The sequence below is a fragment of the Centruroides sculpturatus genome, unplaced genomic scaffold (genome assembly GCF_000671375.1).
Source record: "Centruroides sculpturatus isolate CEXI.00-Female unplaced genomic scaffold, Cexi_2.0 scaffold745, whole genome shotgun sequence".
Classification (NCBI taxonomy): Eukaryota; Metazoa; Arthropoda; class Arachnida; order Scorpiones; family Buthidae; genus Centruroides; species Centruroides sculpturatus.
Window position 1 is genome coordinate 86,784 of NW_019384870.1, and position 19,042 is coordinate 105,825.

Here is a 19,042-nt window from a genome sequence, read left to right on the forward strand (position 1 = left end):
TGTCCATTGCTTGGTTATGATTTGGATCTAGGAGTTCAAGCTCTTTCCAGAACTGCCATGCTGGTGTTTGCCATCTAGATAAAGTTAGAGTGAAGCTTGGAACCCATACTGAGTGGTACCAACAGTTCCTGAATGCCTCCAAGAATTTGTCAAATATCACTTCCTACAACTCTGGATTTGGATCCAAGCTGTGACTCCAGTTTCTTGACCAGGTTGCATAAGGCTTTCAGCTTGGCTTGCAACTACATGTAGCTATAGCCATTCTGCAAGTTGGGACTGATCAATTAACTTGCTGAGCTCTTGCAATACTGCTCTTTTTATAGTCTGATTTTCTCTGATCCATGACACTATAGCATCCCACCTCTTATGATAGTACAAAACTGCTTCTAGTCATGTCCCCTGTCAAGTAATAATTGGTACAAGTGGCAGTGCTAAAGAGTGGTTCTTGGCAGATATAGCTAGCTGCAACAAATGCCTTCTGTTTGCTGCCTTCATCCTTGAGATGAAACTGTTCAGGATGCTGTTCTTAGTGAGCATTTCTTCTGCAACTAAATGTGTAACATGTGCCCAGCATGTCATGTGGAACAATCTTGTGCACACTGGCATGAGTTTCAAAGCAGCAACATTCATATACAATGTGTCATCTGTCAAAAGTCCAACAAGTGTCTAACTCAACATTCAAAAGTTTGAGAGATGCAAACACTTCTTTGACAATGATATCTCTGTTGCACTTCTCTACAATCTGCAATCATACTAGATGGGGTGGTTCATAGGTTCCAAACAATGAATATATTTTCAACTTTCTTGTTTTTCACATTGACTCGTCTAGTATCACAGAATGTCAACACCTCGACACATCTGTGCAGTAGTGTCTAAATCTTTGTTTCCAACATTGGGGAGAATCCTGCATTCACTTAGGCAAGTTTTCACTCTGAGATAGTTTTAAATTAGACTTCATCCACTTTTGGAACCCTTTGTGACAGAAAATGTTCAAGTGACAAATATTCTGTTCCCACAGAACAGAATATGGAAACCATGTCCTGACATCTTGAAGGTTTACTGCTTTCAGAAGCAATAAACCTTCAAACAAAGAATCTTGCCTTCAATACTTTCAAGAGTAATAGCAGCAAGCAAAGAATTTTGATTTTTTGCTTGCTGCTATTACTCTTCCTCTTACAATGTTTTGCACTTACAATTTGTGTACCTAAATTGAATTTTTTTGTAGCTGACCACAGTATTGCAGAACTCGCAGCACAAATTTCCATCTTCCATTACAAATCCTTCATTGGGTAATTCACATAATCAAAGAGCTGCTGTAACTGGTGTCTTGGACATTATCTTACGATACAATGAAATACACTTAGAAACTTGGTTTATTCAAATCTCTACAGCAATATATCAGATATAACTAATGGTTACCAGATCCTGGGGAGATGGAAGCTATATTGCCAATTGTTTGGAATGAAAGTTGCTACATTTAAAGTGTCATCTTTTTTGCCACTTAATTGAGCAAATAAAAAATACTAAATTATCCAAAATAAAAATTTAAAAATAAAGAAATATTTTATTTAACAAATACAGTAAATTTCTATTTAACATTAAACACAAAAGACACTGCAATTTTTCAACTGAAAAGTATAAATAAGAACTGAAATATGGTAAACAAGATTTGTGTATTGTATTTTCATGTGCCTATATAAAAGTGAGAAAATCTGTTTTTGGCTTATTTGGACACAGCTGCTACAGTCTTCAAAAAAAAAAAACTTGGTGTCTTGCTGATAAGTTGCTGTGGTTAACAATAAGGAATGGAGAGACAAGATGTGGGAGTTAGACTGGGCTACAGGAAAAACATGGTGACCTTGACAAAGTTCCTTAATTCTGCTTTATTGCTTAATAACTGGTTATGATATGTTGTGAAAAGACAACAGAAAAATAAAAAAATGACTAAAATCACAATGGAACTGAAAAAAGAGATTGTTGAGAAATATGAAGGTGGCATGCGTGTTCGAGATTTAACTGTTGCATGCCGCATTCCGAGAACGACAATATCGACAATCATGAAAAATAAAGACATTATGAAATCTGCTAACATTGCGAAAGGGGTTAAATCAATTTCTAAACAGAGATCGAAGACATTAGATCATGTTGAGAAATTGCTTTTGCTTTGGATAACTGAAAAACAGTGTGCTAGCAACAGCATATCAGAAGCAATTATTTGCAAGAAAGCTAAAAAGATACATGCTGATCTCATGAAAATCAAGCAGGAACTAGCAAGGAAAGCGAGGTGTTTAAAGCCAGCCATTTTTTACATGAGAACGGATTAATCATTTTTACATTACTTCTTATGGGAAAGGTTGGTTTGGTATACGTCCTATTCAGTATAAGTCCAAACACCTGGAACAGATTAAGGTCATATACCGAGTTTCCACTGTATTTTGAAATAAAATTTTGGTTTTATGAAACTACAAATGCAAAAAAAAGTATAGTACTTTTCAGACTAGAGAAACTCCTGTAATCATCTGATCATTTGGGAAAGAATAAATTTGTAGAGTAATTTGAATGGAAACTTTGTGACTTAATTTAAAATAAATTTTAAAATGTTTGTAAATGAAAGGCCTAAAAAAAATACTTAAGGTTTAATAATTGGTATTTTTATTTAATCAACAGTTTGATTAATCTAACATTGTTTTAATATATTTAAGGACTTTACTATATTAAAAATTAATTAAAACAATTTATAAAACTAAAAAGTTTGTAGTTGAATTATTATATTTTTTTTTATGTTTAAAATTTGTAGAAATGCCGTCATATATTTTTAAAAGAATTACATAAATGACAAATTTCTACAAATATACATTGCTCTTGTGTTTTCCATATGGTTAAAAAATAGAAAAATATTTAATGATTAAACCCTCCTTTTGGATTCTTCTGAATCTACTACTGGTTACATACTGCTGTTACTTATTGAGTAGTTATAAGTGGCATGCCATCCATGGAAGTTGTGGAAGTGCAGCTTCCCTTGTATTTTCTAAAATATAAATACATATTGTGCGATTATTTTCATATTTTAACATACATTGAATTATTTCCAAATTGAAAATATGATTATACAAACTAAGTTTCAGTGCTTCTGTCTATTTATATCCTTTTCATTCCAGTCCAGGAACCACACAGTATATAAGTTAACACTCATAAACCTTAAAATTACAGTAAAATTTCTACTAATGGTTATAGAACTATATATAACATTTCTGAAACTATTTTTTGATGACCTATTCCACAGCATCTTTCATAGATGCTTTCATCTTAAAAAAAATTCTATAAATTTTTAACAGTACCTTCATCTCTAGATAGGGTAAAAATTGCAAAGTATGAGGTCAAGCAAATAAGGAATGTGTGGAGGCAATGTTGTCCTATTTTAGCCAAATAATCTTGAGTAAGAAGTGAACTGGAGCATTGTCATGAATGAGTACCCAATTCTTAACTTACTCAACATTCTGAGTGCTTTATTCAAATTGCTTCTTGTAAACATCATAACACTCGCAAAAAGTGCTTTGTTGTTGTTAACAGCATCTTGCAGAATAAACCTGTAATGAACAATGCCTCTCAGGCCAAAAATGCCTCCATTATTACCTTATTCTTTGAGGAGTCAGACGGGAATTTTTTTGATTTTCGGAGATGAAGACTTCCATCTCTGAAATTGATGTTTGGTTCTAAAGAAAACACTGTTTCATCTCCAGTAATGATTTTTCCAGAAGCTTAGGGTTTTTATCAGCTGCATCAATGAGATCACCACTTATACTTATTCCTTCCTGACACTGGTCTATTTTAAGGTTTCAAGGAACAATGTAGTTATCCAAAAAATTCTTGTATGGTCATTACTGTTTAATAATGTGTACTAAAAGGGTGTTCATGCTATCAGTGCATGTTCAGAGCATCTGTTAGTATTTCATTACAACTTTTGATAAAAATTCCAACCTTTTCTGTTTCTGTGTCAATTGTTATATGCTAATCTGTTACCACAGTTTAACACACTTCATATTCTCTTCATTTTGAAATATTGCCCATCCAACACAGTAGTTGTCTTCAAGTGATTCTTGGCCTTCTTGAAACTGCTTAAACCATTCAAATACTTTTGATTGAGGAAGCACACTTTTTCCATAAATTTTCTGTATCATTTTGAAAGTTTCAGTGGCAGATTTTTCTAAATACTGGCAGGTTTTAACTATAACTCATTGTCAACTAGACATAAATACCAATGAACCAGGAAAATAAATGTTTTCTTCCATATTAAATAGTCCTCCTAACAGGAGGAAGACCTTTTAAAATGGAATAAAACATTTGTTTTTGTTTTATTTCTTTTATTTTAGCTGGTTCATTGGTATTTATGTGTAGTTACAGTTACTTTTATTAATTTATACCAGTAGTTTTGTAGAGATTGTATTAGCTTGTGCAAAATGTAACACCTTTTCACTTTATTAATGAACATAAGAAAATTACATTCCTTTGATGTCTGCAGTATTCATCATATGATCATGTGATTGATGATTCCATTCTTAGAGTAAAGGAAAGATGTTCATTGAACATGCCAGAAGTTTTAGACTAGGCTTTAGTCTTATGTACTTGTTTAAAGAAAACAGTCTCGGAACTTTTTTAAGTTACCATGTATACAAATACATAAACATTCAGATTTATAATTGAAAAATATATTAACAAAAATATTTTGGATCTCTCTCTCTCCATATTCTATTATATATAATATTTAGTTTAGAACTTTTGTCATCTTCATTTTGTTGTAATCAAGAAAACAGTTTTTTATTTCTGTTTTATACAACTGAAAAAATTAGCAAAAAATATTATGACTTGAGATCAAAAAATTGTAAAAGCATGACTTTTTCATATTTAAATTCCTAAATATTAAGAATAATTAAATGAAAATAGTTTTGTAGTTGTCATTTTCAGTGCCTAATGTAATTAAATTTTTTTTTCAGTATGACAAGTTTGCCAAGCTAGATTCCTCATCATTTTACAGTAGGAATGCAGTAAGTATTTTGTAACTTATTTTTGTCAAATAATTTTTGAAAAATGAATATTTTAATTTATGAATGTTAGATATTAATCTGAAACTATTATTGTTAGAAAAATAATAAAAAAAATTAATAGTTAATATTTATTATTGCATTGTTCTGAATATAGAACAAAATTTTTTTATTGAAATTTCTTTTTTTTAAAAGTAATGTATAACACTATACGCGGGCAAGTTTTTTATCCTGCATATAGTACGGCCTATCTACTTATCATTATTGCAACATCTTGCCGATAGAGGTCTGTTTTATTCTGTTCAGATGTTGCCAACATGATACTTCTTTTATGTAGTTTTTAGGCAAGAAAAAATGAAGTCCAAACATCTGTGTTGAAAATGAAGCCCAACATCTTTGCATCTAAACAAAGGAATTAGAACATTTTTGAACTCAGATTTCAAATATACTATTCTGACATATGCTCAGAATCACAATAATTATGAACCAGCATGGAAATTTGGAATAACAAAAAAAATGTGGCATTGAAGAAGTTGATCAACAATTTGGACCATGATGCTTCCGTATGTAAGGCTTTCAGAGATCTGAAGACTGGCAGATTCAATGGGCTTGGCAGGATTCATCAGTGAGAATCATGCCAAGAATCTAACAATCATGAAACAATCAGTTAAGTTGAAAGCATTGAAAATTGCTCAAGAGAATATTTCAAGGTCAGTGTTTTTATGTTTCCCATTTTTAAGAAATTTCCTTGATGAAAAAAACAAACAGTACCTATAGGCACTGCAATTCTTCACAGTAGGTCAAAGTTTAAAGCAAGCTTTGCTTGGTAACTGAGATTTATGTGCCAATTTAGATTTTCACTCTGCCATTCATGCACTTCATAATCATTCAGTGTTTGCTGAATGATGATGAAAAAAGTTGATGGTCTACCAACATTGTTATCCAACTAAGGATTGTCGGTATTTGTTGAATCAAATCACAAATGCTGATGAAACTCCAGTATATCTCAACATGGCAGGAAATATTACAAGGAATGACAATGAAACCAAATCAGTTTTGATAAAAACAAGTGAAAATGAAAAAACTTGAACTATGTTCATTCAGTATTAAGACTACTTTCCACTGGCATAAAACATCATGCAAATATTGTAAAAAAAAATATGATAAAAGTTTAAAAACCATTTTATAGGGTTGGAAATGGAATGATGCAAATATACTGGTGTAGTGATGCAAGCAATGTCACTTTTCTGGTTTAGAGGTGATGATTGTTGTACAGCATTAAAGTTGACTAGTATTCCACTTTTTTATGCAACATAAAACAGTAAATATGACAAAGCCAGCCAAGCGTACAACAGAAATCATTACTTAACAATATGGCTGCCAAATTTATACAATTTGGCAGCCATATTGTATCACATATTGAATCAATGTCCTAATCAATTAGGTTTGATTATGACATTGATACATATGTTGTATTCACAGTTTTTTTATACAAATTTTTTTTTATTGAAGCTTGGAAGTGCAACTATTGTTTAATAAGTCAGATATATCAATTGATACAACTCAATAATCCTTGAAATTTCATAAGAACCGTAGACAAAAAACAGTTTTGATTTTATGCATACCTTCCCTCTTTCTGTGTGAATTGGGTATGTCAGATGTACAAAATATAACATTTTTACATCAACGTATTTATGTCACACTTATGCCAGTGAGAACCAGCTTTTAGGTGATGGATTCAAGTTACTGCCATGTGAATTTTAGGCAGAAAACGGTGCCAAAAGTTGAAATAACAAAGGGATCCATATCTTCTGTAATCCAAGTGACTGGATGATGATGAACATGATTAAAGATTGGTTAGATGTTTATACACAGACAGACCAGATGCTTTATTGAGACAGAAAGCCATGCTTTATTCTAAATGTATTCCGTGATCATTTGACAATGATCTGAAGGAAGCTTTATTGCAGAGAACATACATCTTGTGCTTATCCCAGATGAGATGACAAATCCAAGTTTTGGATAAAACTCCTATAAACTGGGCCTAAATAACTGAGATGATAGGAAAAATTTATAGAAATAGTTATCTATTTGAACTGCACACTGACCTCTTCCTATCAATTGCGTTTTTCATTTTGGATGTGGAATCTACATTCCATCATTAGGCTCCTTATGAAACATTCCTTTTTGTTGTAATCTCTCTTTTTTACCAAGTAGTTAAGTAGTAGTTGTCTCTTTTTTCACAATGACCCTTTCATTGATCCAAGCAAAAAAGACCAACTTTTTTCCTTCAGTCTTTCTTAAAAACTCCTTTTCCAGATAGTATTGTTCTTCACTTCTGACATAAATACTTTCATTATGAAAGTGTATCAAAACACATGTTTAAAGACAGGCCATCCAATCCAGCCAGACCAACTCCAAATAAATTAGGAGACAGGAAATGCATATTAGCATGCCATATGGATATTTTGAGCCCCAAGACCCACATTATAACAGGCCCAAATGTAGTAAAATTATAATAAGATTGCAGTCATTGGTTTTCATTTTGTATATACTGTAGAAAGCAGAAGTCACAAAATAGCATTAAAAACTGACAAATTTTTGAAAAACAATAATTGGTAAATTCTGATTTATTAAATTTGCTCTTCAGCAATAAATGTTAAAAGAACATATTATATATACAGATCAGACTTTACCAATTATTGTGCGCACACATTTATATATACATACACATATTTTTTTTTGTTAATTTAAATTTAGCTATATTTGAATCCTTTCATGTCAAAATAAAATAATAGATTTGTATAAAATTACATAATCCTAATTTTTAGCATTTATTTTATAAATGACTAAAAAGGATTTTACATAATTTTATTTTAAGGTTCAGATTTGAATTTAGAATTGAAAATTTGATATTTTAAAATCTTAACCCATGTCAATGAATAAAGTTTACAAAAGCATTTATACATAAAATATGATCAATATACCAATATATGATGGTTTACATTAGATTTACAATTTCTTGTGTTTAAATTACTTTTAGTAATAATGGATACTGCAAATTATTGTAAGTTGTTTTGCTGTTTATTATAGAAGAAAAAGAAGCTGTGGTAATATAACAACAACTAATTTATTGAAACTACTCAACAAACTTTTCTTTGATATTTGAATTACCATAACAGATAAGTTTGAAATTTAAATATAATCACAAACCTAAATCAATTATTAGAAATGATATAGGCATACATACATTCTTCATATATGCAGAGGGTGTATTGTCCTGTTATAAATATGAAATTTTCAGAATAACTTCCCATTAAACTGTAGTACAAGTAAAGCTTAAAAAACTTAGTATACTAAAGTAAATTTTTTCATCATCCTTAATGTAAATGAATAATTAAACATATATCTTATTTATTTTTATATTATCCACAAACTCAGTGTATAATTCATTTATATCATGTCCAAAGAAATCACATCTATTTTAAGACTCCATTTTATTCAGTTTTTAAACTAAAGTCACATGTTTTGGCTACGTGTTCAAATTTTTAGCCTACATTGAAACATGATAATGTCAAATTATATAGAAGAAAATATTCATTAAAAATTAATGCTGCCTTTTAAAAATTTTATGTAAATTATTTTGATTTCATTCAGTGCATGTTTGAATTTTTGAAGGTTTTATTCTGTTGTATTTTATTACTGCTTACTACTGCATAGTGCTGTGCTAAATCAAAATTTAGATATTGAAATTCCTTTGGTATTTGGGTATACTGATATTCTGTATTTTAGAATATTGATATCAACATTGTAAGCATATATTGATCACAGTTTGATAAATCAGTTATTAGCACAGCAATATTGCTTCTGTAACTTCATTGCTTAGCTATGATTACAGAATGAGATGCATTCAATCTTTAGCACATCAGTTTCATCCTTATTCTGGGAAATCTAGGCCTACAGTAATGACACACATTTTTTTTTCATATTTTATGTAACTAAAAAGAATATTATTAAATAAATATAATTCAATAAATTCTCATAAAGCAATATTCAAATTTATATTTACTATAGCTATTTTGTGCAAATAATAATAATAAATTTTTAAATAATAATTTTAATCTAATTGTTAAATAACTTGTATATATGGAGCAGGTCAAAAACATAAACAGAATCAAAATGATTTAGTAGTGTAAAACAAGTATGAAATAACAAAACAACACTGCTTCATTAGTTTAAGTAATGAAAGTTTTTGCAATAAATAATAAATGTCCCCAAAAGTATAAAATAATATGTTGAATATTAGAAATATAATAAATATTTTAAGTCAACTAAAACCTAATCAAGCAGATTATTTTGGGGTTGCAGTATGAAAAATTAAATTAGCAAATTTTAAGTAAAGATAAAATAAATTTATTGATTATCTTACCATCTTGTTTTCACATCATGATTAAAAATTTAATTTAATCAATTCATTTAGAATGATATTTATGATTATATTTGAGACGGGTAATTCTCAGTTAAAGCATCACATCAGTCTTAATTGTAATACCAGAAAAATATTGAAGTGGTCTTGCAAGATTTTTGAAATATAAAAGCCAGAATCAGTTATCAATCTTTAGCAGATAAATTACAACAGTAAAAAATATAATTATGCAAAGAAAATTCCCAAATAAGAGAATTATTTTTTTTATTAAAAAAATATTTGTTGAAGAATTTAATTAATTTTGAATGAAAAAATTTAATTAATTTTGATAAAATAAATTGATTTTCAGTTATTACTTTTTAAACTGTGTGAGAAATATTAACAACAAGTTAACTATACTTTTTTAAATATAAAAAATAAACAAGATTTTTATTTTATTTTTTTTAATTTTATGAATTTAACATGAAAATTGATATTAAATAAATTTTTCAAAGAAAATGAATGCCTTATATTCTTGATATTCTTTATAATTTTTTAGGCTAAAAAATCAATTGTAATAATAATTTAGTAGTTTTGTATATTTGTCAAAAGCTCTTTTTTGAATATCTTAGAACAGATTATATATTATTATTTAATAATCTCAAAATATAATAATTTATCTCTTGCCACAAAATTAGAAAATGAGAATATATTAGTGAAATAATACAAATTTTATAATTTTCAGAAAATAAAATTTACATGCAAGTGAATGTTATCATCATAAATCAAATAAATCTTTGTAAATCTAAATTGTTGTATTAGTAGCAACATTGCAATTCTAATAATAAATCAAGATCTAATAATAATTATCTTTTTACAATTATTAGATCTTAATATATTAGAATTGTTGTATGTTAAAACTAAATTAGCAATAACCACAGTTCTATCATTTTTGGTAGCAGAATCTTTCTGTATTCACTTTTTACAAATTCAATATAAATGAATATAATTAATTTTTCATAGCACTTTTATTTCTGCTGCTTTTAACAACCAGACAAGATATTTGGCTAATTCAACATTTTAAAAACTCCTTTTAGATTATGTTAAATATGAGGGGTGTCCAGAAAATGAAGAATGTTTGGCTATAAAAGAGGAAAAAAAAACAGTAATCATAAGGAAAAGGTTTTATTAAGTAATTATTACAAGACCAATTATTTTTCTGCATAGTCACCATTGCAATTTAAGCACTTGTTGTATCTGGGAATGTCTCAATATCACAAAAGTATCAATACTGATATCATGAGTACTTTTAAAGTATTGATACCTGCCAGTATAAGTATCGAAACTGGAAATCATGTTGGCTGTTATTGTTCAGCCTGTTGTGTCACCTTCCAGGTTGTTTTTACTTCTGAGAAGATATACCTATTCTTCTTTTTGTGCAATGGATACATTCCAAAGAATGCCATGTAAAAAAAATTGCTTAAAAAAGCACAGTACATGCATTCCATAGAAAAATGCTTGATGTAGATTATAATTTGTGTGTTTGGTGTATCCAGACATTGATTATGGAATAGAAAATTGTCTGAGATATCTATTAACCAAATATATTTTAGCTAAACAAAATAATGAGATTCCATAAATTATATTGAATATCATATTTTCTATAGCTATTTACTTGAACATTGCTAATGAGGACTTTACTGATTTGATTATCTAGCTTACTTCCTTTTTATCAAAATTAAATTAACAAAACAGGATGTGGGAATTCAATTAAATAAATTACATAATTGAATTCTCTCACTTTGTTTTACTAATTCAATGAACAGTTTTGGTATACAATTTTTCATAATCTCTAAAAATCATTTCAAAGTGATTTAAGATATTTTATTTACTCAATTTCTTCACTGTTAATTGTAATTTCTAAAGATTCTTTTTTTCCTTTTAGCTTTCAAACTTCACTTATATTGGTATCTATTTTCTAAAGTTTTTGTTAGTTTGGTACAGTTTAATGAAGTTTGAAGAGTGAAAGAAGTCAGTAGTTATCCACAGAAGATTATTCTATAATCCTTCTTCAATAAATTTAAAAAATACCTTATCTACATATTTCTTATCTGTTAAGAGAGGATTCAGATTGACCAGATGATCCATAATAATAATCAAAATTACTTATTGTGACATTGTTACAATGCAGGATGTAATTTTTAATTATATTTTAATTCAAATAAACATTTTTAATTGAAATCACTTGACTTCTGGTCCAGACCAGAAGTTTGTATATAGTAAATTGGGGCCTCTAACCCCTATCTGGTCTTGATTTTTGTCTGTCTAACTCTGTTCTTGAGAATAAGGAAGGACAAACTGACACAACAGAGGGAATATACTGATCTGCAGTTTGAAAATTGAAACTCAATAAATGTGGAAATTATTTATATTTTTCCACTTTTATTTAGACTCATGCTTTGATGTTAAATTTAGGATAAAATTAACTTTTTTCCCAATCTGTTGATGATTTTACAATTTCTATAGAGGTTTCATACAATTTTTAACAAGATGTGTCCACTTTTATATTATTGGGCTGCAATTTGAAAATTGTAGACTTCTAAATCCCTACTGTCATGCATCTGTCCATCTATTTTTCATTAATTTTGAGAAAGGACAGATGAAAATTGAGACCAGATATGGAAAGCTTAGGGATTGATGGACCCAATTAACTATATATAAACTTCTTATTTTGACTAGAAGTCACATGATTTTTTTAAAATTAAAATATTATTAAAAATTGCAACCCTGCATTGTGACAATGTCATGGTAAATAATTGCTCACTTCTTCATAAAAAATTATATATTTCTGGAGATTCGATCATTTTTGCAGTAAATAAAGTCCAATGACAAAACTTGATTAAAATTATATTTTTAGATTATCAAATTATTATACTAAAATCATGTCCCATTTTTGATCCAAAATATCATTGGGGTCATATGAATAAAAATATTGGGGGACTGGCCAATGACAATTAGTAAGAAAAATTTCTCATTGTTATATATTGAGTGGATACACAAAATAAGGTGTAATTGTTGTATACAGTATTCATTTCTACCTTTAACTTTTGTATATGTTGGGAAGGGGAATTTGAATATTGGTGGATGTGTCACCTATGTCCATGGTATCAAAACCCATGCAGAACATTTTTTGTTCAATCCCAACTGACATTTTCAATTCTCTTGTGCTATTTTCAGTGTATGATTATATTTTCATTAATCAGTGTGATTCATTTTTAATTACTATGCATTCATTTTCACTTTCTTTTTGTTTATCCTGTATATAGCAGACTTGGCCAATTTATAGTGGGATGTAATCAACTTTCATGATTTAAAAATACCAATTTTATACAACATTATTATTTGTATTTTTTTTTTTTTTTTTATAAAAGTGTTATTAACTCGTTCCTATAAAACTATGCTGCAAAACATAGTTAAATGTATTTATTGCACAGTAAATGATCTTTCAAATTAATTTTTTTTTGTAAAGATACTATGGTTACATCAGCATTTATTATTCATCATAACAAAACAAATTTTATTTCCATTTACCATGCAAATCATAAGCTTTGCTTCCCTTTGGTATATTTATTTTGCACATAGCTGAAAAGATGTATTTATGCGTGTACTTTCAATAGTTTATTACTATCCTTTTCAGACAATATTATCATATACAGAGAACAGAATGTTACCATTTGAAAAATGGAATACAAATGGTAAAGGACATTTTTCAAAACTGTTCTTTGTGCATAAGCATTAATATACTGTTGAAAGTATTCACATAAATAAATCTTTTCTTTAATGCTGATAGTGTGTTGTTAATTTTCTAACATAATGAAATTGTAAGTCACAACATAGTAATTTATAAAATAACAATATAACTTAGATATTACCAAAGTGCAAGTTCCATTTGTGTTTCTCATTCAATTTCTGTATATGTTCTTTTTACTGTTTTTCAATTGGAACAAAAGACAAGCACTTGTTATCTCATACAGCATAGCAATAACAATCTACAGTAATGGTTAAAATTTTTTGGGATAATATAAAATTTTTATTTCCATATAAAAAGAACAATTGTTTTTCACATTTCAACAAGATGTATTATTCACAATCAACCAAAAATGATGCCACATCAATTAGATGATCATGATCATTGCCCATTTCTAGTATATAGGAACAATGATTACTTTTCTTCAATCAACAGTTTTGCCATATTGTAAATTTTAAATGCTTTAATGATGAAATTTGTTTCATTTGTTCATTTTTATTGTTTTTTTCCTTTTCATTTTTTTTTTACAATTTTTGCAATTAGATTTTGGAAAAATTTTGTATTTCTAATTAATTTTTAAATAGTCTTGAAATTGTCATGTAAACAATTATTTTCTATGAATATTTTAATTTATATTTTATATAATTTATGCATTATAACAATAAAATGGCTATATTAAAAATTTTTGTACGTCATTTAATTAAAAAATATATATATTGTAAGATAATATTTGTATAACAATTTTTACCATTTTCTGTTCTTGTTGTTTTCCATTTTTATTATAAAGTCATTCTCTCTATAATTACTGAAAGATAGACAATAATTACAATGAACTTCTCATTAACTATATATTTATTGATAATCTTATCTACTGAAATTGTTATAATTTCTAAAAGACAGACAGACAGACAAGAACAATTTTGAGAAAAACAAATAAACTAAAGGATGGTAAACTTGTATGTTTTATTCTGAAATGTTTTGAGAAAACTACCTTTTTTACAAATTTGAAACCATGTCTTCCTGTTTTCTTTGTTTCTTCAGTGCAGTCCTCAAGAAATAAACAAAAAAAAAAAAAACTATCTTTGTTATTGTTTCAGTTCATGAAGAAGGAAAGAAAGTGATAAAATAGATCTCATATGGTCACCAGATATATCTATTATCATTTTAAGGGATATAGCTAAGTTCAAATCACTGACACTTCAGAGAATCTTTCTATATGTAGAAAGATTCTATATATATATATATATATTCATTCATTCTCTTTTTTCAATATATGTGTATTAAAAATATTTATTATTTTTTTTGTTATGAAAAATGTAATTGGCTATTTTGACTCAATAATAATTTATTAATGTTTCTATTTAGCTTATTTAATAACATACATAAATCAATTGGCAATATACTTTTACTGCCAAAAATCACTCTTACCAATGCAATTTTATGATAATATTAATCACAAAAAACATTTTATAAATTCATAAATGGATGAGTCTTATAAATTTCAAATATAGATTCTTTAACATGAAGAGTTTAAAATATAACTAAAACTTTCAATGATGATGTGGATTAATTCTAAACTCTCAAAACTGATTTTTAATTTTAAAAAATAGATAAATGTTCAATAAATATTAAACAGTAATTTTGTTTTAATTTTTATATCATACAATAACTGTTAATATTTTTTTTTTTTTAGTTGGGTTTAGCTGGTTATCCAGGATTGTCACCCCTATTAGCTCCCAGTGGTGCAGCTGCAGCTACTACACCTTTTGCACCTCCTGGTCATTTAGCTGCATTTCAACCAAAAGTAAGTTGCATTAAAGTTATTTTTGATAGATATCACATCGATAGAATTAAAAATTGTTGTATTTGCAGTTTTTGTCAATTTTGTTTTTATTTACAAGAGAAACTGCAGTACTACTACTCAGACCTTTAACACAGTATAATTTTAAATTTTCAAACATTTTTGGTTATCTTAAATGACTTTTTCAGGACAGAATGAAATCAATTTCAATTTAAAAAGAAGAATGATACCTGGAATGTCTTCTGGAAGAAGTTGATTATGAATATTACTTTTTAGAACAATGAAAATTTAAATGCACGTATTGAACTTCTATGTAAATTAAAATATGAATATACAAATCAAAACCAAAGAAGGTTGTTTAAGACAACCAAAAACATTTGAAAATTAAAATTGTACTGCGTGTTAAATATCTGAGTAGTAGTAGTACTGTGGTTTATTACAAGTGTAGTTTTCAGAGAAGAGAAACTGCAAATATACTGTAATGTGTTTGAATTATTGAAAAAGGTTAAAGATATTTTTTTACAAATATAGATAGTCATTCATTTGATCTTTTCAGAAGTTTGCATAGAAAAAATTTAATATCTATTAATGATGATAATTGAATAAGTAACAGACTGCATTGTAACATATTGTAATATTAAAGTTATGACAGAATACTAGAGTATCTTTTCAAAACTAGATATTTAAAAAAAAGGTTCAAAAATAATTTTTTGGCTGAAGCTTATATTCCAAGATAGGTTCTTTTCAAAGTTATTTTTAGTTGAAGGCTGGAAAACAATAAATAATAAGAATTATTAGTAGGTATATAAGTTACTGTATTTTCTCAATTCTGATGTGCTATCAAATCTAATCTGCACCTATTTTGGAGATAACAAAACAAGAAGAAACATTAGTTTGAGGATATAATGTGCTCCCTATTTCAAAAATGCAGTCACAAAAATGAATGCTTTTAAACAGTAATAAATGCAATTTTTAAGAAGTGTTTTATTTTGACATTTACAGTCTTAATGATATCCACATTTTCAAATTTATTTATGACAATTTGACTCATTATCGGGATCTGCAGACCAATGTGAAATCACAGTCAAAATTTTCATAGCAAGATTTCATATCAGTATGCAGAAGCATGAAATTTACCAGACACTTGTGTGGTACAGATATTTCAATGTGATAATATCACACTGAAATATCTTTGTAAATGTTCTTTAGCAAAGTGGATAACTCTTCTTAAACACAGGTTCATAGATGATTTGTCTGCTGGACATCATTTACTCAGCCTGCTGTGTTCAAAATTGTTTCTAACCTGCCAAATTATTCCAAAACCGAAATTATAATCAAAGTATTGGGAAGGATGTGTATGATATCTCTACTGATACCATAATACATCAAGTTGTCAAGCAGAATGAAGAGCAAATGACACAAATGAGACTATGGTCCCAATTTTTAAGACCAGAAGAGTCCAAAAAAGGCATGCATTAGAATTGAGAAAACATGAAAGGTAATTGAGAAAATTTTTTTAAAAAACACAATCTTTATGTCTGTACTTATATCACCGAGTGTTTCCTTCTTTCAACTTATGAGAAGAAAGAGTAAACCATCTTTAAAAACCTTTCAGTAAAAAATTACAACTGAAGTTGATTTCATTAGATTTGTAAAATTTCTATAAATGATTTGAAGTTTTGTGCATTATGTATACTATTGTGCTTAAATATAATTTTCTGTACAGAGTCTAAATTATAAAATTAAACAATATTTGAAAAGAAAATAATAAATATATTTTAAGTCTTTTTTAATATTTTGATAATACTTTGTATTTTGGTATATATACACACTTATCAAAAGATACAGTGAAAAGATATATTCAAAACATTTTATCTATAGTGTAATTAACCAACCTGATTATTATAATACTTGCTATAAAAACTTATTAATTTAATACATATTTCAAATTAAAAACTGTAATTAATTCAAAGAAGAAACTGCAGTTTAATTTTCTAGAAGTCTTAAATTTTTATCATCATAATATGATGATAAAAATTTAAGACTTCTAGAAAATTAAACTGCAAATATAAAATTTTAAAATAATGATTAATAAATGTATCTGGAATTTAGAACAGCAATTAATAATTTATCCTTTTAGCCATTTTTATATTTTAATCGTCCAGCAATTAACAGGTGTATTTGAAATGAATGTAAAGTTACTAATTTGTATTGAAATACTCAAATTTAAAAATTTTATAATTTATATCATCAATTTCGTGCTGTTGTATCTTACTTCCATCATGATTATATACTGTATAATTAGTGAAGATGAATTGGAACTTTTACAGTAAAAGCATACCTGTCACTTAAATGTCTGTACATTCTTAAACTGCTGAAAACAGACTCGAATTTGGCTACACAGTTCTGAGTTTTTAGCAATCATATTCATAACCTATATTAACATAAGAAAACAGAATATATTTTGGTTTTTCTGGAAACATCTTATTCTATCAGTTTAATTAAATAGACTGAGCATGAACAATTAGATTATTTAATTTCATTTTCTTTTAGTATTGTATTTTTTTCCAATATAACAGTTTTTGAAATTTCCTATAGCTCATAAATTTTTCTTTAAGTTTCAAACCATACAATGATTAAAAAAATGGTTTTTAATATTCACAAATATTATAAACAAAATAAAATATGCACTTAAGTTTTTAAACAATCAAAAATGTTTACAGTTTCCTATAGAATTAACCAATCAAATATACATTTCATTAATTAGCTCCAAAGATGAACTCTACAAATCCAAAAATATTTAGAAGTAAAAATTGTAATTTTGAAGAGATAGTTTGTATAACAAAAATAGAGACTAAAGTTTATATTTAAAAAAAAATTCTGTACTGAAAGATATTTGTTCTAAGTCTTTTACAAGATTTGTTAATCATAATTCAGTTTAGAATATCAATAATAAAATTATTTAATGTCAAAATATAGTATATATATAAAAAATGAAAATATCAAATATTTAATTACAAGGTTAATCATTCTCTATGTATTGTTTGCATATTTAATTTTTAATAAATCATGATGTTTTTCCTCTTAATTTAATGTTTATATGAAATTAAAATTTTTATTTGTAGATGAATTCTCTTGTGAAAAGCAAGACTATGGTAAGCTTTATTTTATTTGCATTTTCAATTAGGTATATATTAATAGTCCTGTTCAATTCTAAAATTGTGAAAATGATTTAGTGTAAATGAATGTCAAATTCCTTTTCTCTCTAAATTTAAAGTGAGTACAATACTTCATTTAAGTAGAATTGTAGTCAAACAGTCAATTAATTTAGTACTTTTAAATTGTATGGATCATTTTGAGAATTGTGTAAGAAATCTTCAAAAAAGTCTGAGGTTATCAGGTTAAAAAAGCAAATTTGTAAATTAATTGGTGTAAATAATAATTTAAAAATTAGATTGCTTATGTTTTGATAACATTCAGTTAATTGTTACTATAGTTAGGACATTCTGTCAGATAGTTTTAAGTGATTTTAATTTGACATATTTTTGTAATATTCTTCCAAAAAGGGTGTTATTAAAACAAAGTATATTTTATTTTTTTTATTAGTGTTTATAATGAAAAAAAAATCTTAAACTTCAATTTTTTTTTTAAATATTTCTCCTGTTATTGAGATATCTAAATAATAATTTGAATTAAGTCAATAATAATAATAATTTTTTATTTCCAACATATATTAAGTTCACTTTATTTTTAACTAAAATAACGAAACATATGGAGTAAGTCATTCAAGCCATATTAATAAAACTGGTATGATATAAATCTGATTGCAAAAAATTGCTTCAGAATGGTGATAGTAGTTTATTCCCTATTATGATATGTGGTATAATAATTTAATACAACAAATTTCCAATTTGTTGTTTTAAATTATTATACCACATATCATATCATATATATCATCAATTGTACTGGGTACCAACAAATTAGAGATA

General features: G+C 27.2%; 1 protein-coding gene across 1 annotated transcript in view; it reads left to right on the forward strand.

Moving 5' to 3' along the window:
- LOC111630881 (autism susceptibility gene 2 protein-like) overlaps positions 1-19,042 on the forward strand; it is a gene marked incomplete at its 5' end in the record, with an annotated part of 145,646 nt that overhangs the window by 46,324 nt on the left and 80,280 nt on the right. The window contains 3 exons of the mRNA XM_023375040.1: positions 4,992-5,042; positions 14,946-15,056; positions 18,179-18,208. Coding sequence (XP_023230808.1) covers positions 4,992-5,042; positions 14,946-15,056; positions 18,179-18,208 — 192 coding nt within the window. The remainder of the gene's footprint in view (positions 1-4,991; positions 5,043-14,945; positions 15,057-18,178; positions 18,209-19,042) is intronic.